At 41.7% G+C, this 13,572-nt stretch overlaps 1 protein-coding gene across 3 annotated transcripts in view; it reads left to right on the plus strand.

Annotated features, from left to right (window-relative positions):
- TNPO3 (transportin 3) overlaps positions 1-8,050 on the plus strand; it is a 100,492-nt gene extending 92,442 nt beyond the window's left edge. For 2 of the 3 annotated variants that reach the window (XR_014833962.1, XR_014833961.1), the window contains 3 exons: positions 4,777-4,868; positions 6,799-6,819; positions 6,913-8,050. Coding sequence is in view for 1 of the 3 variants with exons in the window: in XM_013990808.3 (XP_013846262.1) it covers positions 4,777-4,837 (61 nt within the window). In the remaining 2 variants the exon portion in view is untranslated. The remainder of the gene's footprint in view (positions 1-4,776; positions 4,869-6,798; positions 6,820-6,912) is intronic. The other variant, XM_013990808.3, reaches the window with a different exon arrangement.
- Positions 8,051-13,572: the final 5,522 nt, after the last annotated feature.

Below are 13,572 nucleotides of genomic sequence, written 5' to 3' on the forward strand. Positions count from 1 at the left end.
TTGCTGTCCAAAATGGTTTACTCTCTCATTCCCTAGAATTTCTAGTAATTCTACTAATGTTAAAATTCCAAATCTTTGAATGCTATTTTTTTTTTCATAGCTTACTAAGTGGCTTAACTTCATGTCCCAGAAATAACTAATTTTTGGCCATAGATCAAGTGACATGTGTGACATGCTAAAAAAAATAGTGTGTGAAATGCAAAAAAAAAAGCATGTGACTGGAGTTCCCTTTGTGGCTCAGTGGTAATAACCCTGACTAGTATCCATAAGGATGCGGGTTCAATCCCAGGGCTCGCTCAGTGGGTTAAGGATCTGGCTTTGCCATAAGCTATGGTGTAGGTCACATATGAGGCTTGGATCTGGCATTGTTGTGGCTGTGGCATAGGCCATCAGCTGTAGCTCCTATTCAACCCCTAGTCTGGGAATTCCCATATGCTGCAGGTGTGGCCCTAAAAAGACCAAAAAAAATAGCATGTGACTGACTGTCTACATGACACCTTTTGCCAAAAGAGGGGATTTCCCCTCTACTAGGTAGGTATATATTGACTGGAATAACTTTTTAAAAAACTATTTTATCTTTTTTTTTTTTTTTTTTTCTGTGAATCCTTGCAGTAGAAGTAGTATTCTACCTATAAGCTGTCATAGAGGAAAGAAGTATAACGGTTGTTTCTCCCTGCTTCTCTTGTTCTGTTCCATCTAGTGTTGTTCATTAGGAGGGCAGGATCATATTGACTCTGATCTAGATTAGAGCAAATGAGAGCCTTGGGGGGAACCCTTGAAGGACTGAACTTAGCGTTGGGAGTGTTGTTTTGAATCTTGCCACTTACTGATTGTTACTTTGCAGCTTATTTATCTGTAAAGTAGGGGTAGTAATACCTATCTAACAGAGTTATTGTAATATACCAAATGGAAATTTAAAGATGATCTGGCACATAGTAGGTGATGAGTGAATGTTAACTTTCTCCTTGGAAAAGAACCTGCCAGAATGTCATTACGTACTTGCAGAACCAGCTGGAGCATGTCTCTTTTAGCTCTAAGGCAGCCACCTACACATTCTGGAATAAGTCTCTACCAAGCCCATATTTCCTCATCTAGGCTAATATGTGACATTAGAAACATAGAGTTAGTCTGAAATAAAAGTCATGGAAATTCTACAATGTATGAAAAATCTTGAGGCAAGGAAAAGGAACCCAAATAATGCATTTGCTATGAACAAAAATATCTGCGATCTTTGTCCTGTGATATGGGAGAATTAGATTTTTTTTACCAGCCTGGCACTTGATCTCTTACTGCTACTAAACAAGTTTTGCAGCTCCTCCTATAGTAGGCTGTGGCATAATGGTGGGAAATGAACAGGAGTAAGAGGTAATGTTGAGGTGCTGGAGAAAGCATTTGAAAGTACTCACCTCCTCTTAGTAATTCTCTTACTCTAGTATGTATGTTGCCCTTGAACCTTCTGTTCCATGCATGACTCAGTCTCCCTTTTGGTTTTAAGGTCCTGTTACTCCTGCCTCAACATGCTGCTTTGTTTGCCATCCTAGCAGGGAGGGAGGACTGGTTCAGTTTCATTTCAGCAAGTCCAAGCCTGTTTTTCAAATGGTGCTGGTAATTAATTAATTCCCTGGCATTTTTAGTTGGCCAACTTGAAGAAAGCTGGAATTTTTCATTTTAAAATATCATTATTACTTTCCATCATGTTGTCATTTCCCATTTCTCTATCTTGGTGTTTATTCTGTGACTGTCACCTGCATGAAGATCTCAAGGTCAAAAGTCATGAATAGGAAGCATTGACGCTAGAATAGGCCAGTATGGGGGTGTCTTCTTGCTGAAGCCATTAGTTAGAGCTGGGTTACTCTTCATTATGAAAAGGACTGAATTTTTCAGCACACCACTAGGATTAATGGGCTCAAGGAATCATGACCATAAAATTATTCAAAAACATAGTGGAAGGCTTGTGGGCACATGTCCAGAGAAAACTATAATTTGAAAAGGTAGATGCACCCCAGTGTTCAGTGCAGCAGCACTTATAATATCCACAACATGGAAGCAACCTCAGTGTCCATTGACAGACTAGTGGGTAAAGATATGGTGTATATATATACCATGAAATATTACCCAGCCATAAAGGATGAAATAAATGCCATTTGCAGCAACTTAGATGGACCTAGAGATTATCATACCAAGGAAAGTCAGAAAGAGAAGGACACTTACCATGTGATGTCACTTTTATATGTGGACTCCGAAATATGACAGAAATGAACTTGTTTATGAAATAGAAACAGATTCACAGTCATAGAAAACAAACTTAGAGTTACCAAAGGGGAAAGGGTGTAGGGGAGGGATAAATTAGGAGTTTGGTATTAGTAGATACAAACTACTCTATAAAAAATAAATAAGCAAAAAGATCCTACTGTATAGCACAGGGAACTATATGCAGTATCCTATAATAAACCATAATGGAGATGATGGGACTGGAAGCCAAAAAATCAGAACCTACAAAAATAGTGGCAGTTTTGAATGAATGAGTGAATGAATATGTAAATAAATATAAATGAATATGAATAAATATAAAAACAAACCAGAAATATTAAATGCTGTGAGGACTGAGGCAAAAAACAGAAGATAGTTGTAATTTTTAAGGAGTTTTTTTGGTTTTGTTTTTTTTTGTTGTTGGTTTTTTTTTTTTTTTTTTTTTTTTTTGCCTTTTTTTTTGTCTTTTGTTGTTGTTGCTGTTGTTGTTGTTGCTGTTTCTTGGGCCGCTCCCGCGGCATATGGAGGTTCCCAGGCTAGGGGTCGAATCAGAGCTGTAGCCACCGGCCTACGCCAGAGCCACAGCAACGCAGGATCCGAGCCGCGTCTGCAACCTACACCACAGCTCACGGCAACGCCGGATCGTTAACCCACTGAGCAAGGGCAGGGACCGAACCCGCAACCTCATGGTTCCTAGTCGGATTCGTTAACCACTGCGCCACGACGGGAACTCCTGGTTTTGTTTTGAATCCATTTCTTTGGGCCTAATCACCAAGAACATTTAAATTAAACATTTGGTTGAAGCTCTTGACACCAGAACAGTTTGTTGACAGGATTGGGAGTGGAAGCTGAGCTGATTCCAGAGACTGGCCCATCTCTCATTTCATCCTGTCTCACCACAGATTCTCCTTGTACTTGCATTTTGGTTTCAGTACTTTTTCTCATGTGTCACAGAAGAGGCGAAGAATGGAGTCTTCCAGATTAAACCATGATCTCTGATTTAAGAAGGGTAGAACTGAAAAACATGCAAGGCATCAGGATAGCAAAAGAATCTTGAGTCTCCAGTGTTATCCTAAGTTTCTCTTTCCTGTTATGATAGTCCCCTGTAATAATATATCACAAGGCGACTTCTCTGGGGCTATATATCTTCCTCCTTCATGACATTGGGAGGCATGAATGACAGGCTTGCTCACCAAGAGTGCCTCCTTAATAGTATTGATTTGAAAATAAATTGAGAAATGTAATGCTTTTGTTGAGGCATAAACAGATTCACAGAGCAAATTCCAGTAAAACCTAGAAGACCTTCATTATCTTCCTTTCATTTTTTAGGATGGAAGGGGAATAGAAGAAAGTTTCTATTGCATAAAATCCTGGAGTCCGAATTAAGGTTCTTAGTGGTGTTTTAGACCCTATGATAGTTGGGGAAATCCAAATGTAGGCACTTAAGGGGACAGCTCTCATTTCCCCCTCTTTTATGTTGGCTCACTGTTAGTGGTTCCCTCCCTCCACTACAAGCAGGAGAGAGCTTTCTTCCGGCACTGAGTCCTAGGCGTAGGCTGTGGTCCTTGAGTTTCTCTGAGCCAAAGAGAGCTCCACAAAAGGGTGAGTATATTAGGAAGTGCTTCCTTTTCCGCTGTTTTTAGCTTAGCCTCATGTTCAGTTACCAAAAACTATTATGAAGACTGATTCAAAGGAATGAAGCTGGCATCAACTGGTTTCTTAGTGACAATTTTAGACAAAGGGCGCCTTTTGAAAAAATGGAGTCAGATGAATATTGGACTATTCATACTACGGAGGCATCTCAGTGCTTGCCTGAGGACCAAGACCTGCTTCCTCCTCCTCCCTTTCCTCATGCCTTAACCCTTTCCTCTCTCCTCCTCCCACAGGAGGAAACCTTGAGAAGCCTGTTCAACTAGAAAATCGATGACTGATCAAGATTTAGTTGCTAGACTGAGCTTTATAAAGAAAATGTGCTTTTGGAAAAGAATGAGGAAACCAGAGTGCCTAAGTTAGCTCAGCTCATAGAGTTAAAATGATCCACCTTAGGTGAATATGCTTGCTGTTTTACTTTGAGGGTGCTGGCTTATATTTATGTCAAGGACTTCAAGTTGTATTGTTGTAGCAACTTACGTATGTCGTGTACTATTTTGTTCGCTGCTCTGTTATCCTAAGCCCTTTATGTATAGGAACTGATTTATTTAATCCTCAGAACATCATGAGGATAATGGATGAGGAAACTGAGACAGATTGGTAACTTGCTCAAGGACACAGTGAAATCTAGATTCAAACCCAAGGAGTTTTTCTCCAAAGCCTGCTCAGTTAGGTCCACACAGCTTATAATTCTTCTCATATACAATAGTTAATATTAACCCTTGAGTTACAGAAAGATCTGAAATAGGGTCAAGAAATGATGGAAAGAGCTCCTAGCAGAGCTGGAACAGTTAGTGTACCTCAACGTTGTGGTTGTTTTTCAGCATATTATATCTTTCTCATTAGTCAGGGACCAACCTACCTTGTCTTTTCTAGTGCCGAGGAATGTAAACAAGTTTGCTGGGCCTTGAGAGACTTCACCAGATTGTTTCGATAGCTCACACTCCTGCACTGTGCCTGTCACCCAGGTGAGTGGTATATAGTTCCCAGCTTTTCCCTGGCTGTTGGGAGTACTTGGTGGTCATAGGTTTTAATGCCCCTCATGGGACTAGTAGTATAGCTAAAGTCAGGGAAGGACTTAACAGTTTAATACTGCTGAGCAGCTGGGAAATGCACAGCCCTGATTTTCTTGGGCCAAAGCAGCCAAATAATTGTCAGCTTCTTTTGGATACCATTTTTACCCCCATAAGAAATTCTCATTGTAGAATATCTCAAAAAAAAAAAAAAAAAAATCCTTCCCTCTTCTCCTTACAGGTATTTCTAGGATGGACTAATGGACTACTTGGGTGAAAACATTGTTGACCTAAAGTGAACCATGATATGGCACTGCCCTCCTAAAACTGATCTTTCAGATCTGATGAGTAAAGATGCTTGTTCTTATCATTTTTATAGTTGGAACACTGAAATGCCAGGGTTTTGACCAAGGCAGGAGATATAGGAAAGGAGCTGGCCTCTTTGTCTAGTCCCTGATCTTCCGTTTGCTCTATGTGCTTCTTTATTCTGAAGCAAAGCGAGCTTAGCTGAGGAAGGAAAGAACTGGATGGTGGGATTTGGGGGCCAGTTTCTTGACTGAGAGAAGAAAAGCAACTCTCCTTTGATGTCTTAAGCAGAATTCATTCTCCCTGGAAGCAGTTCTCCATGAACGTACAGCCCTCTCACTGGTGGTTTCTGTGATTGTATGCATTTTGAAGATGCTTTTCAGCAGTGCCTCACCACACCAGAAATTATTTCTAAACTTTGGATCCTTAATGAAGAGTGATATCATTTGGGATCCTCGGGGTTTTTCAGTGTCTGTAATAGCTAACATTGAATCACATAGGATTATTTGTGTACAGCTGTGCATGTTCAAAACTACCATTTATGGAGCCCTTACTTTGTGTCAGGTACTGTTCTAAGTGCTTTGTACCATCTACAAAGCATGTTATTTGTTAACTGTAAGATAGTCCTCACACAGTCCTCTGGATTTGTTACTAGTAATTAATGTTTCCATTTTATAAATAACGAAATCATGGTTCCAGAATGTTAAACAATTTGCTTGGTGTCACAGTCAGTAATTGATAGTGCCACAATTCACTTTTCTGGTGCAAGAGCCCTCACTTTCAACCACTCTGCTTGATACTCGCACATAGTACCCTTTCCATAGAATCTAATAAATCAGTGGTTTTTAAACTTTCTTTTAGTAGGCAGAGCCTTTTTAAAAAACAAAATCTTGCATGAAATCCCAGGAGTTCCCTTTGTGGCTCAGCAGTAACAAACCTGACCTAGTATCCACAAGGATTCAGGTGTGATCCCTGGCCTCACTCAGTGGGTTCAGGATCCGGTATGGCTGTGAGCTCTGGTGTAGGTCTCAAACGTGGCTCCAGTCTGGTGTTGCTGTGGCTGTCTTCAGGCCAGCAGCTGTAGTCCTGATTGGACCCCTAGCCTGGGAACTTACATATGCTACATGTAGGCCCTGAAAAGCAAAAAAACAAAACACCCCCCCCACACACACACACACACACTATTTAAACAGACTCAAATGGAGGTTTTTCTGGTTGATTTGGGGTGGGCAGCCTGGACCTGCTGGTTTACTCTTTACCCTCACATATTATCCCTAGTTTTCAGAGCACACTCAAAATTGGAAAACCACTGCAGACAGTAGCAGTGGTTTCATTAAAGCAGTAGCTCTTTAATATCACGAGGAAGGAGTTAACTTGTGACTCAGCCAATAAAGGATCCAGTGTTGTCACTGCTGCAGCTAAAGTTCTCCTGTGGCGCAGGTTCCATCCTGACCTGGGAACTTCCACGTACCACAGGTGTGACCAAAAACAAAAATAAAGAAAGAAATCGCAACTTTAAAAAAAAAAAATCCAACCTCTCTTTTTTTTTTTTTTTTTTTTAACTGAATTCTTATGGCAGAGACCAGAATGAGGTACCTGAGTAAGTATGAAAACATCTGGCTTGAGGTTGACTTTCTAAAGTACTTGCTATCTCCTGGACCACAGTTATTGACTCTCTTCTCTTTTTTGTTAGGAATGTCTTTTTTAATTAGAAGACAGGAAGAAAACAAAAACCAGACTGTGTCCCACAATCAGAAACCTCCATTGTGGCAGAGGGGCCTTCACCGCCACCAGGGCATCCCGCCAGACAGGGAGAGACTCCAGCCCTCTGAGGCCATCCTGAGGAGTTCCTGTTTGGAGGTGTGAAGGAAAATCAGTGCGGTTAAAAAAGATGGCTGTAGCCTATCCGGCGTGGTGGGAGGGGAGCTGGTTTCCTGGTGAACTTGTTTCTAAAAGGAAAAATAATTTTAAGGAAATAAAAAAGGAAACCAGAACTGAAACATTCTCCTGGTAGCAGATGACACGCACGCATACATACACGTACCCACACACATGCTAACAAGCATGTGTGCACACAGAAAAATAAAAGTACAAAATTTTTATGAAACGAGAGCATTTAACTTAGGGACAATGGAAATTGAAATGAATGGAATAGCTGCAGTTGGAAGGAAAGGGTCAAGATCAGCTCTAGAGGTTTTCTGTTGTTTTGTCCTTTCCTTCTCTCCTGCCCTCTCCTTCCCCTTCCCCCTCCTCTTTCAATGAAAGTGAGTAGAAATTCCTCCTATTCTCCCAATTGTTTCTTCTCACCTTTAGAGCTGTTTAGACAAGGAGAAGTAAGCAAGGAGTCTGTTGTGTTTTATATCATGGTCACACCAATGATACCAGGACCTGCCAGGGCTAAAATTATACATGTATCTCTCAACCCTGATATTGTTCAATTTCTTAAGTCCACTTCTGAGTCATATTTGGTGTTGTCGTCTTTGGAGAGAAGAGGCAAAATTGGGGTGAGTGGGATATAAATATATTAAGTTTTTTAAGTTTTTTTTGTTTTGTTTTAGTTAATTTTTCACCCATTTACATGAGAGAGGTAAAATGAAGGTGAGAGTATGGGGGGTAAAAGTGTTTACAGGGCTAATGGTATTTTATTAAAAAATGTGGAAATTATTTGACTTCATGGGGGGTCAGGCAGGAGAGGGAAGCCCAAAGCGAGTCCTAATGTTTTAAAGGAGTTTCAGATTAGATACGAGGGCACTGTTCTGTCTGGTGTTGTAGCCATCTCAAGAACAAATCAACAGCAACAAGAAAAATAATAATAAATTTTTAAAATTTAATCAGTGTTTGTTTGTACTTTCATTGCCCTGTAGATCTGAAGTGGTACAGATAGACCACCTAAGTGAATAGTCCTGTTGTTCTCGAATAGATTTCTGGGTGTGGAGTTTAAAAGGCAAGCCCCTGCCCTTGCTGCCACAGACCCTTCCTATTTCAGGCGAGTGGTTCTTTCTACATCTTTTATTCTAGCTTATCCTCCTGCTACAGTCTGTCCTTTCATATGGCCTCAGTGGGAAGGAGAATGGGTCACTTGGCATGTTAAAATACAGTATATTCTTTTTACAGTGGCCACCCAAGTGGATTGTTTCCTAACCTAAAGGAAAATCTGTAATGAAGTATCATGGATATACAGTAAGCTGCATGTGTTTAAAGTATCAGTTGATAAGCTTTGACATGGGGTACACTCCATGAAACGGTCAACACAAGAGATAGTGAACATACCCTTTACTCCCAAAAGTTTCCTCACGCCTCTTCCCATTCTCCCTATGCCCAAGTAGCCACTGATCTACTTTCTGTCACTGGATTAGTTTGCATTTTCTTGGGATTTATTTGTTTGTTTATCTTTTTAGGGCTGCACCTGCGGTATATGGAGGTTCCCAGGCTAGGGGTCCAATCGGAGCTGTGGCTGCTGGCCTACACCACGGCAATGCCAGATCCAAGCCATGTCTGCCACCTACACCACAGGTCAAGGCAACGCCGAGTCTTTAACCCACTGAGTGAGGCCAGGGGTCAAACCTCCATCCTCATGGGTACTGGTCAGATTCATTAACCACTGAGCCACAACGGGAACTCCTCTTGGGTTTTATTTATAAGTCAGATCATGTAGTATATTATAGTAACTGGGCTTTGACTGCAGAGTTGGATCTAGTACTTGGAATCAATGAAACACAACCTTCCTGCATAATATCAGTGGTACTCAGTTTTATTCTCTAGACGGACAATATTAGAAGAAGAGAAAAAAAACCAACTTGAATAGGGAACAGTGTTTGGATAAAATGATCAGATTCTGGGGGCCAGTGCGTTACCCTAGCCATCCTGCTCATTTTCTGGTTAAAAATAAAATCTTGAAGCCTAGGTCCTTGCAACAACCAGTTGGCTCTGTTTGAGGAATTTGGCTTTTATTGCAGGAAGTTGTATCTGGGGCTGAAAAAAATACGAAAGGCTTAATGGAACTCTCCCCTGCCACTGAAAAGTAGCCTGTGGAATGCATATCCTAGTGATGAAGAACACCCCTTTCACAACTGTAACTTTGAAAACCAGAACTCTTTTCTGATTCATGGTGTCAGGGCCTCACTGCTTACTCTTAAGTGTAACAGATTGTTTCAGACTAGTTCTTACTGATATTATTTTTTGGCATACCAAAGATAATCATCTAAGTCACAACTTAAAAAGTTCCTGTCGTGGCTCAGTGGAAATGAATCTGAATAGTAACTGTGAGGATGCAGGTTCGATCCCTGGCCTCACTCAGTGTGTTAAGTATCTGGCATTGCCACGAGCTGTGGTGTAGGTCACAGACACGGCTCGGATCCCGTATTGCTTTGGTTGTGGTAAAGGCTGGCGGCTACAACTCTGATTGGACTCTTAGCCTGGGAACTTCCACATGCCTCAGGTGCATGGAACCATCTGGAATCAGGTACCCTAATGAAGATAGTGTGTTCCTGCATGATATGACATTGTCTAGTGGCAGTAGAATGAGAGTCTTAACCCTAAACTTACCTAAATCATGAAGTCCTCACAGAATTGTCTGTTCCCTCATGTCCATGACTCACTTAGCCAAGAAATTTTAGTCATGATTATGTTAGACACAAATCACTCATTGGGGCTATTCCCAGCAAGACTGTACTAAAAAAAAGTAGCTTAAAATTTTTATGTAGCTGTTCTATAAAAATCAATAATCAATAACATAAATAAGACAGGAACTTGCACTTTTGAATGGTATCAACACCTCATGAATGCAAAGTGAGTCTACCTTGTGTAGCCATGGTAAATTGTTTTATAGGGATGAAAGCCTAAAAATCCAAGATTTTGCAACAAGCTATGCCTGGTTTGCTGAAATGTATAACCAGCAAATGAGAAAGTTGCCTTGTGAGAACATTTTCTGACAAAAATGGGCAAAAGTTTTCTGTCTTCTACTCTACAAGGACTAAAAATTTCTTTAGGTAAGTGAAAAGCTGAGTAAGGGAAAGGAGTCTTCAGCTAAAAGGGAATATTTCGTTGGATACAGGGGTGAACTTGCTGGGGAAGAGGGCCTGGAGGAAGGAAGTGAGGGAAGCTACTGGGTGCTAGAGGGCTGCATTCATCCCCGGGGCCATGAGCATCAGTATTCTGTGGATTCCATCTTAAACACTAGCAGAGGCCACCAGGGCAAAGGCCACTGCCGAGTGGAACTTGAGCAGAGCTAGGAAGCAGTGAGTGGCAATGCGTTTTAACCTCTGGAATTTGTGTGTCTCACTTTTTATCTTTTTTTTTTTTTTTTTTTTTTTGTCTTTTGTCTTTTGAGGGTCGCACCCACGGCATATGGAAGTTCCCAGGCTAGGGGTCCAGTTGGATCTGTAGCCACCAGCCTACGCCAGAGCCATAGCAACATGGGATCCAAGCCACGTCTGCGACCCACACTGCAGCTGCAGCTGACGGCAACACTGGATCCTTAACCCACTGAGCAAGGCCAGGGATCAAACCCGAAACCTCATGGTTCCTGGTCGGATTCATTAACCACTGCGCCACGAAGGGAACTCCATGTCTCACCTTTTTGGGGTAGTGTGTCTGTAGGGAATAACTGCCAAATATGCTGTTTCTGGTTTTGTTTTATTTTTAAGAAATCAAAAAGTAAGTAGTGCAGTTGTTATTGTGGCTCAGTAGTTAAGGATCCAACATTGTCATTGCTACAGCTTGGGTCACTGTTGTGGCTCATGTTTGATCCCTGGCCTGGGAATGTCCATGTGCCACGGGTGCAGGCCAAAAAACAAAAAGGTAAGTAGAAGCCCAAGGAAGATTTTCAGCAGCCACTGAGCTGCCTGCCCTATTGGAGAAGTCAGTCCAGGAATGGTCGCCTAGTGCAGGTGCTCCTGCCAAGCTTTGTCAGTCATCTGCGCTGGGGCCTCTTGCTCCACATTCACCAAAGGTTGTAAACGCGGGTGCCTGCAGGGACGAGGCAGTGAAGGGAGTGAAGCAGGCTGGGTGAGGACTGGAGGACCTTCCCATCTAAAGTCCCCGCCGATTATTGTCTTTGGGGAATGTGAGACAGTATTTCCATATTTGCCAATTTTTTTGAGAGAAGCTAGAAATCAGATATGTGACATCTCCTAATCTTAAAAGGTTGACACCTAATTTCAGTCTAAAGAGGAATCTGAACTGCACAAGCCAGTGGGGAGGGCTGACCTTTGTAAATGACTGAAAACTAAGCCGAAGACGAAAGGAACTGTATGTAAGCAGTCTAATTCACAAAGTTTCTAGAAGGGGTTTGGGCCAGTTTTTCTCTAACCTTTGTACATATGTACAGTATGGAAAGGGTGGGAGGAGGAGTCACTTTATAGTGGAGAAATCTGACAGACACGACAACTAGGTGATCAAGGTCAACATCCAGTGTAAATCATGGTGATAGTAGGTACCCCGATACGACGTGGTGAGAGTGACACTTTACCTCAGTTTTCCTTACAAAACCTGGAGAAGCACCTCAGATAAACCCCAAGTGAGGGACACTAAAATGTTCCCTCCAAGTCATCAAAAACAAAGTCTGAGCAACTGCCAGACCAGTGGAGGCTAAGGAGACAACGATGACTAATGTGATAATTTGGATGGGATTCTAGAACAGAAAAAGAGATTAAAAACTAATGAAATCTGAATAAAGAATGGAATGTAGTTAATAACACAGTCTGTTTGTTTTTTAGGGCCACACCTGTGGCACGTGGAAGTTCCCAGGCTATGGGTCGAATCGGAGCTACAGCTTCCAGCCTGCACCACAGCCACAGCAACATCAGATCCGAGCCACGTCTGCGACCTACGCCACAGCTCACGGCAATACCAGATCTTTAATCCACTGAGCGAGGCCAGGGATCAACCCCACATCCCTCATGGATACTAGTCAAATTTGTTTCTGCTGCACCACAAGAGGAACTCCAGCTTTTCATGCATTGTGACAAATGTGCCATAGTAATGGAAGGGAGTTCCCACTATGGCTCAACAGTAATGAACCCAACTAATATCCATGAGGATGCAGTTTGATCCCTGGCCTCGCTCAGTGGGTTAAGGATCCAGTGTTGCTGCAAGCTGCAGCATAGGGCACAGATGTGGTTCTGATCCTGCATTGCTGTGGCTGTGACATAGGCAGCTGCAGCTCTGACCTCTAGCCTGGGAACTTCCATATGCTGTGTGTGCAGCCCTGAAAAGAAACACACACACACTTAAATCTGCAAGAGCCACTTAACCATATAAAGATGCTCAGCCTTGATCATAATGAGAAGTGGTAGAGCTATTTCCCGCCTATCAAATTGGCAAAAATCTAAAACGTTGGCAGTATAATCTGTTGAGATCAGGGGAAACAGCCACCCTCAGATCTGTCAGAATTTTGCCAGTATCTAGCAAAATTAGACACATTTATCCTTTGGCCCAGAAATCCCATTTCTGTGGATCCATCGTAAAGATAGGCTGGCAAAAATACGAACAGACAAAAGTGCCCACAAGCCTATCCATTACAGCATAGTGGATAATAACTAAAGATGAAAATAATTCCAATACCCATTAAAAGATAGTCAAAATAAAAACCTATATCAAATTAAGCCTCTAGAATCCAGTCTAGATCAAAGTACTAATTTGCAGGAAACACAGGAGCCAAAACATGTTAACAGAGATGTAGTCATCAGCATGTAGGGAAGAACGAAGTGCAGAACAAATAATGCAATTTCTTTCACAATTAAATGGTAAGGAGGTAAAACTTCTCTAAATGTCTTCAGTTTTTAAACTCCAGATATTTGATAAAAATTAATGAGATGTAAGGATATTGTAGTTTTGAGTTTTTGGAGCTATCTTTGTCTTTTAGAGCTATATGCTGAAATATATATCTTCCATAATAAGATAACAGCAGAATTCTTCAGGTCAGAAAGTTATATCTATAAGCCAGATTCAAACAGTGAGCTAGCAGTTTATATGCATTGTCCCAGGATATTTAATAGCATATGACTATACATAAGGATAACAGGTGATAATGGTCCTTAGTTGAAATCCAGCCATTCCTTTTTTTATTATTATTACCATTTCTTATGGGAAAATTGATTTGGGCAGGGTTTTAGACTCTGCACACATTTAAAAATCCACACCCTTGCTTCAGCTAGCTTCCTCCTGGAAAGCAAAGCCGGACAGCTGAGTGCTTATAAAGGCCCCATGACTCATCCGCCTGGAAGGCAGGCCCTCCCTGTGTCAAGGGCTCCAGGGATGGAGGGCAGGTGATGGGAGAAAGAGGGCCAGCTGACATGAGGCATAAGTCTGGTAGAACCGCATGGGAGCAACTGGGATTGGAAAAGAAAGCTGA

This window comes from Sus scrofa, chromosome 18 (genome assembly GCF_054392235.1).
Source record: "Sus scrofa isolate SSC_HxYL_T2T_F1_AM1 chromosome 18, Sscrofa_HxYL_maternal_Yorkshire_Landrace_v2.0, whole genome shotgun sequence".
Lineage (NCBI taxonomy): Eukaryota > Metazoa > Chordata > Mammalia > Artiodactyla > Suidae > Sus > Sus scrofa.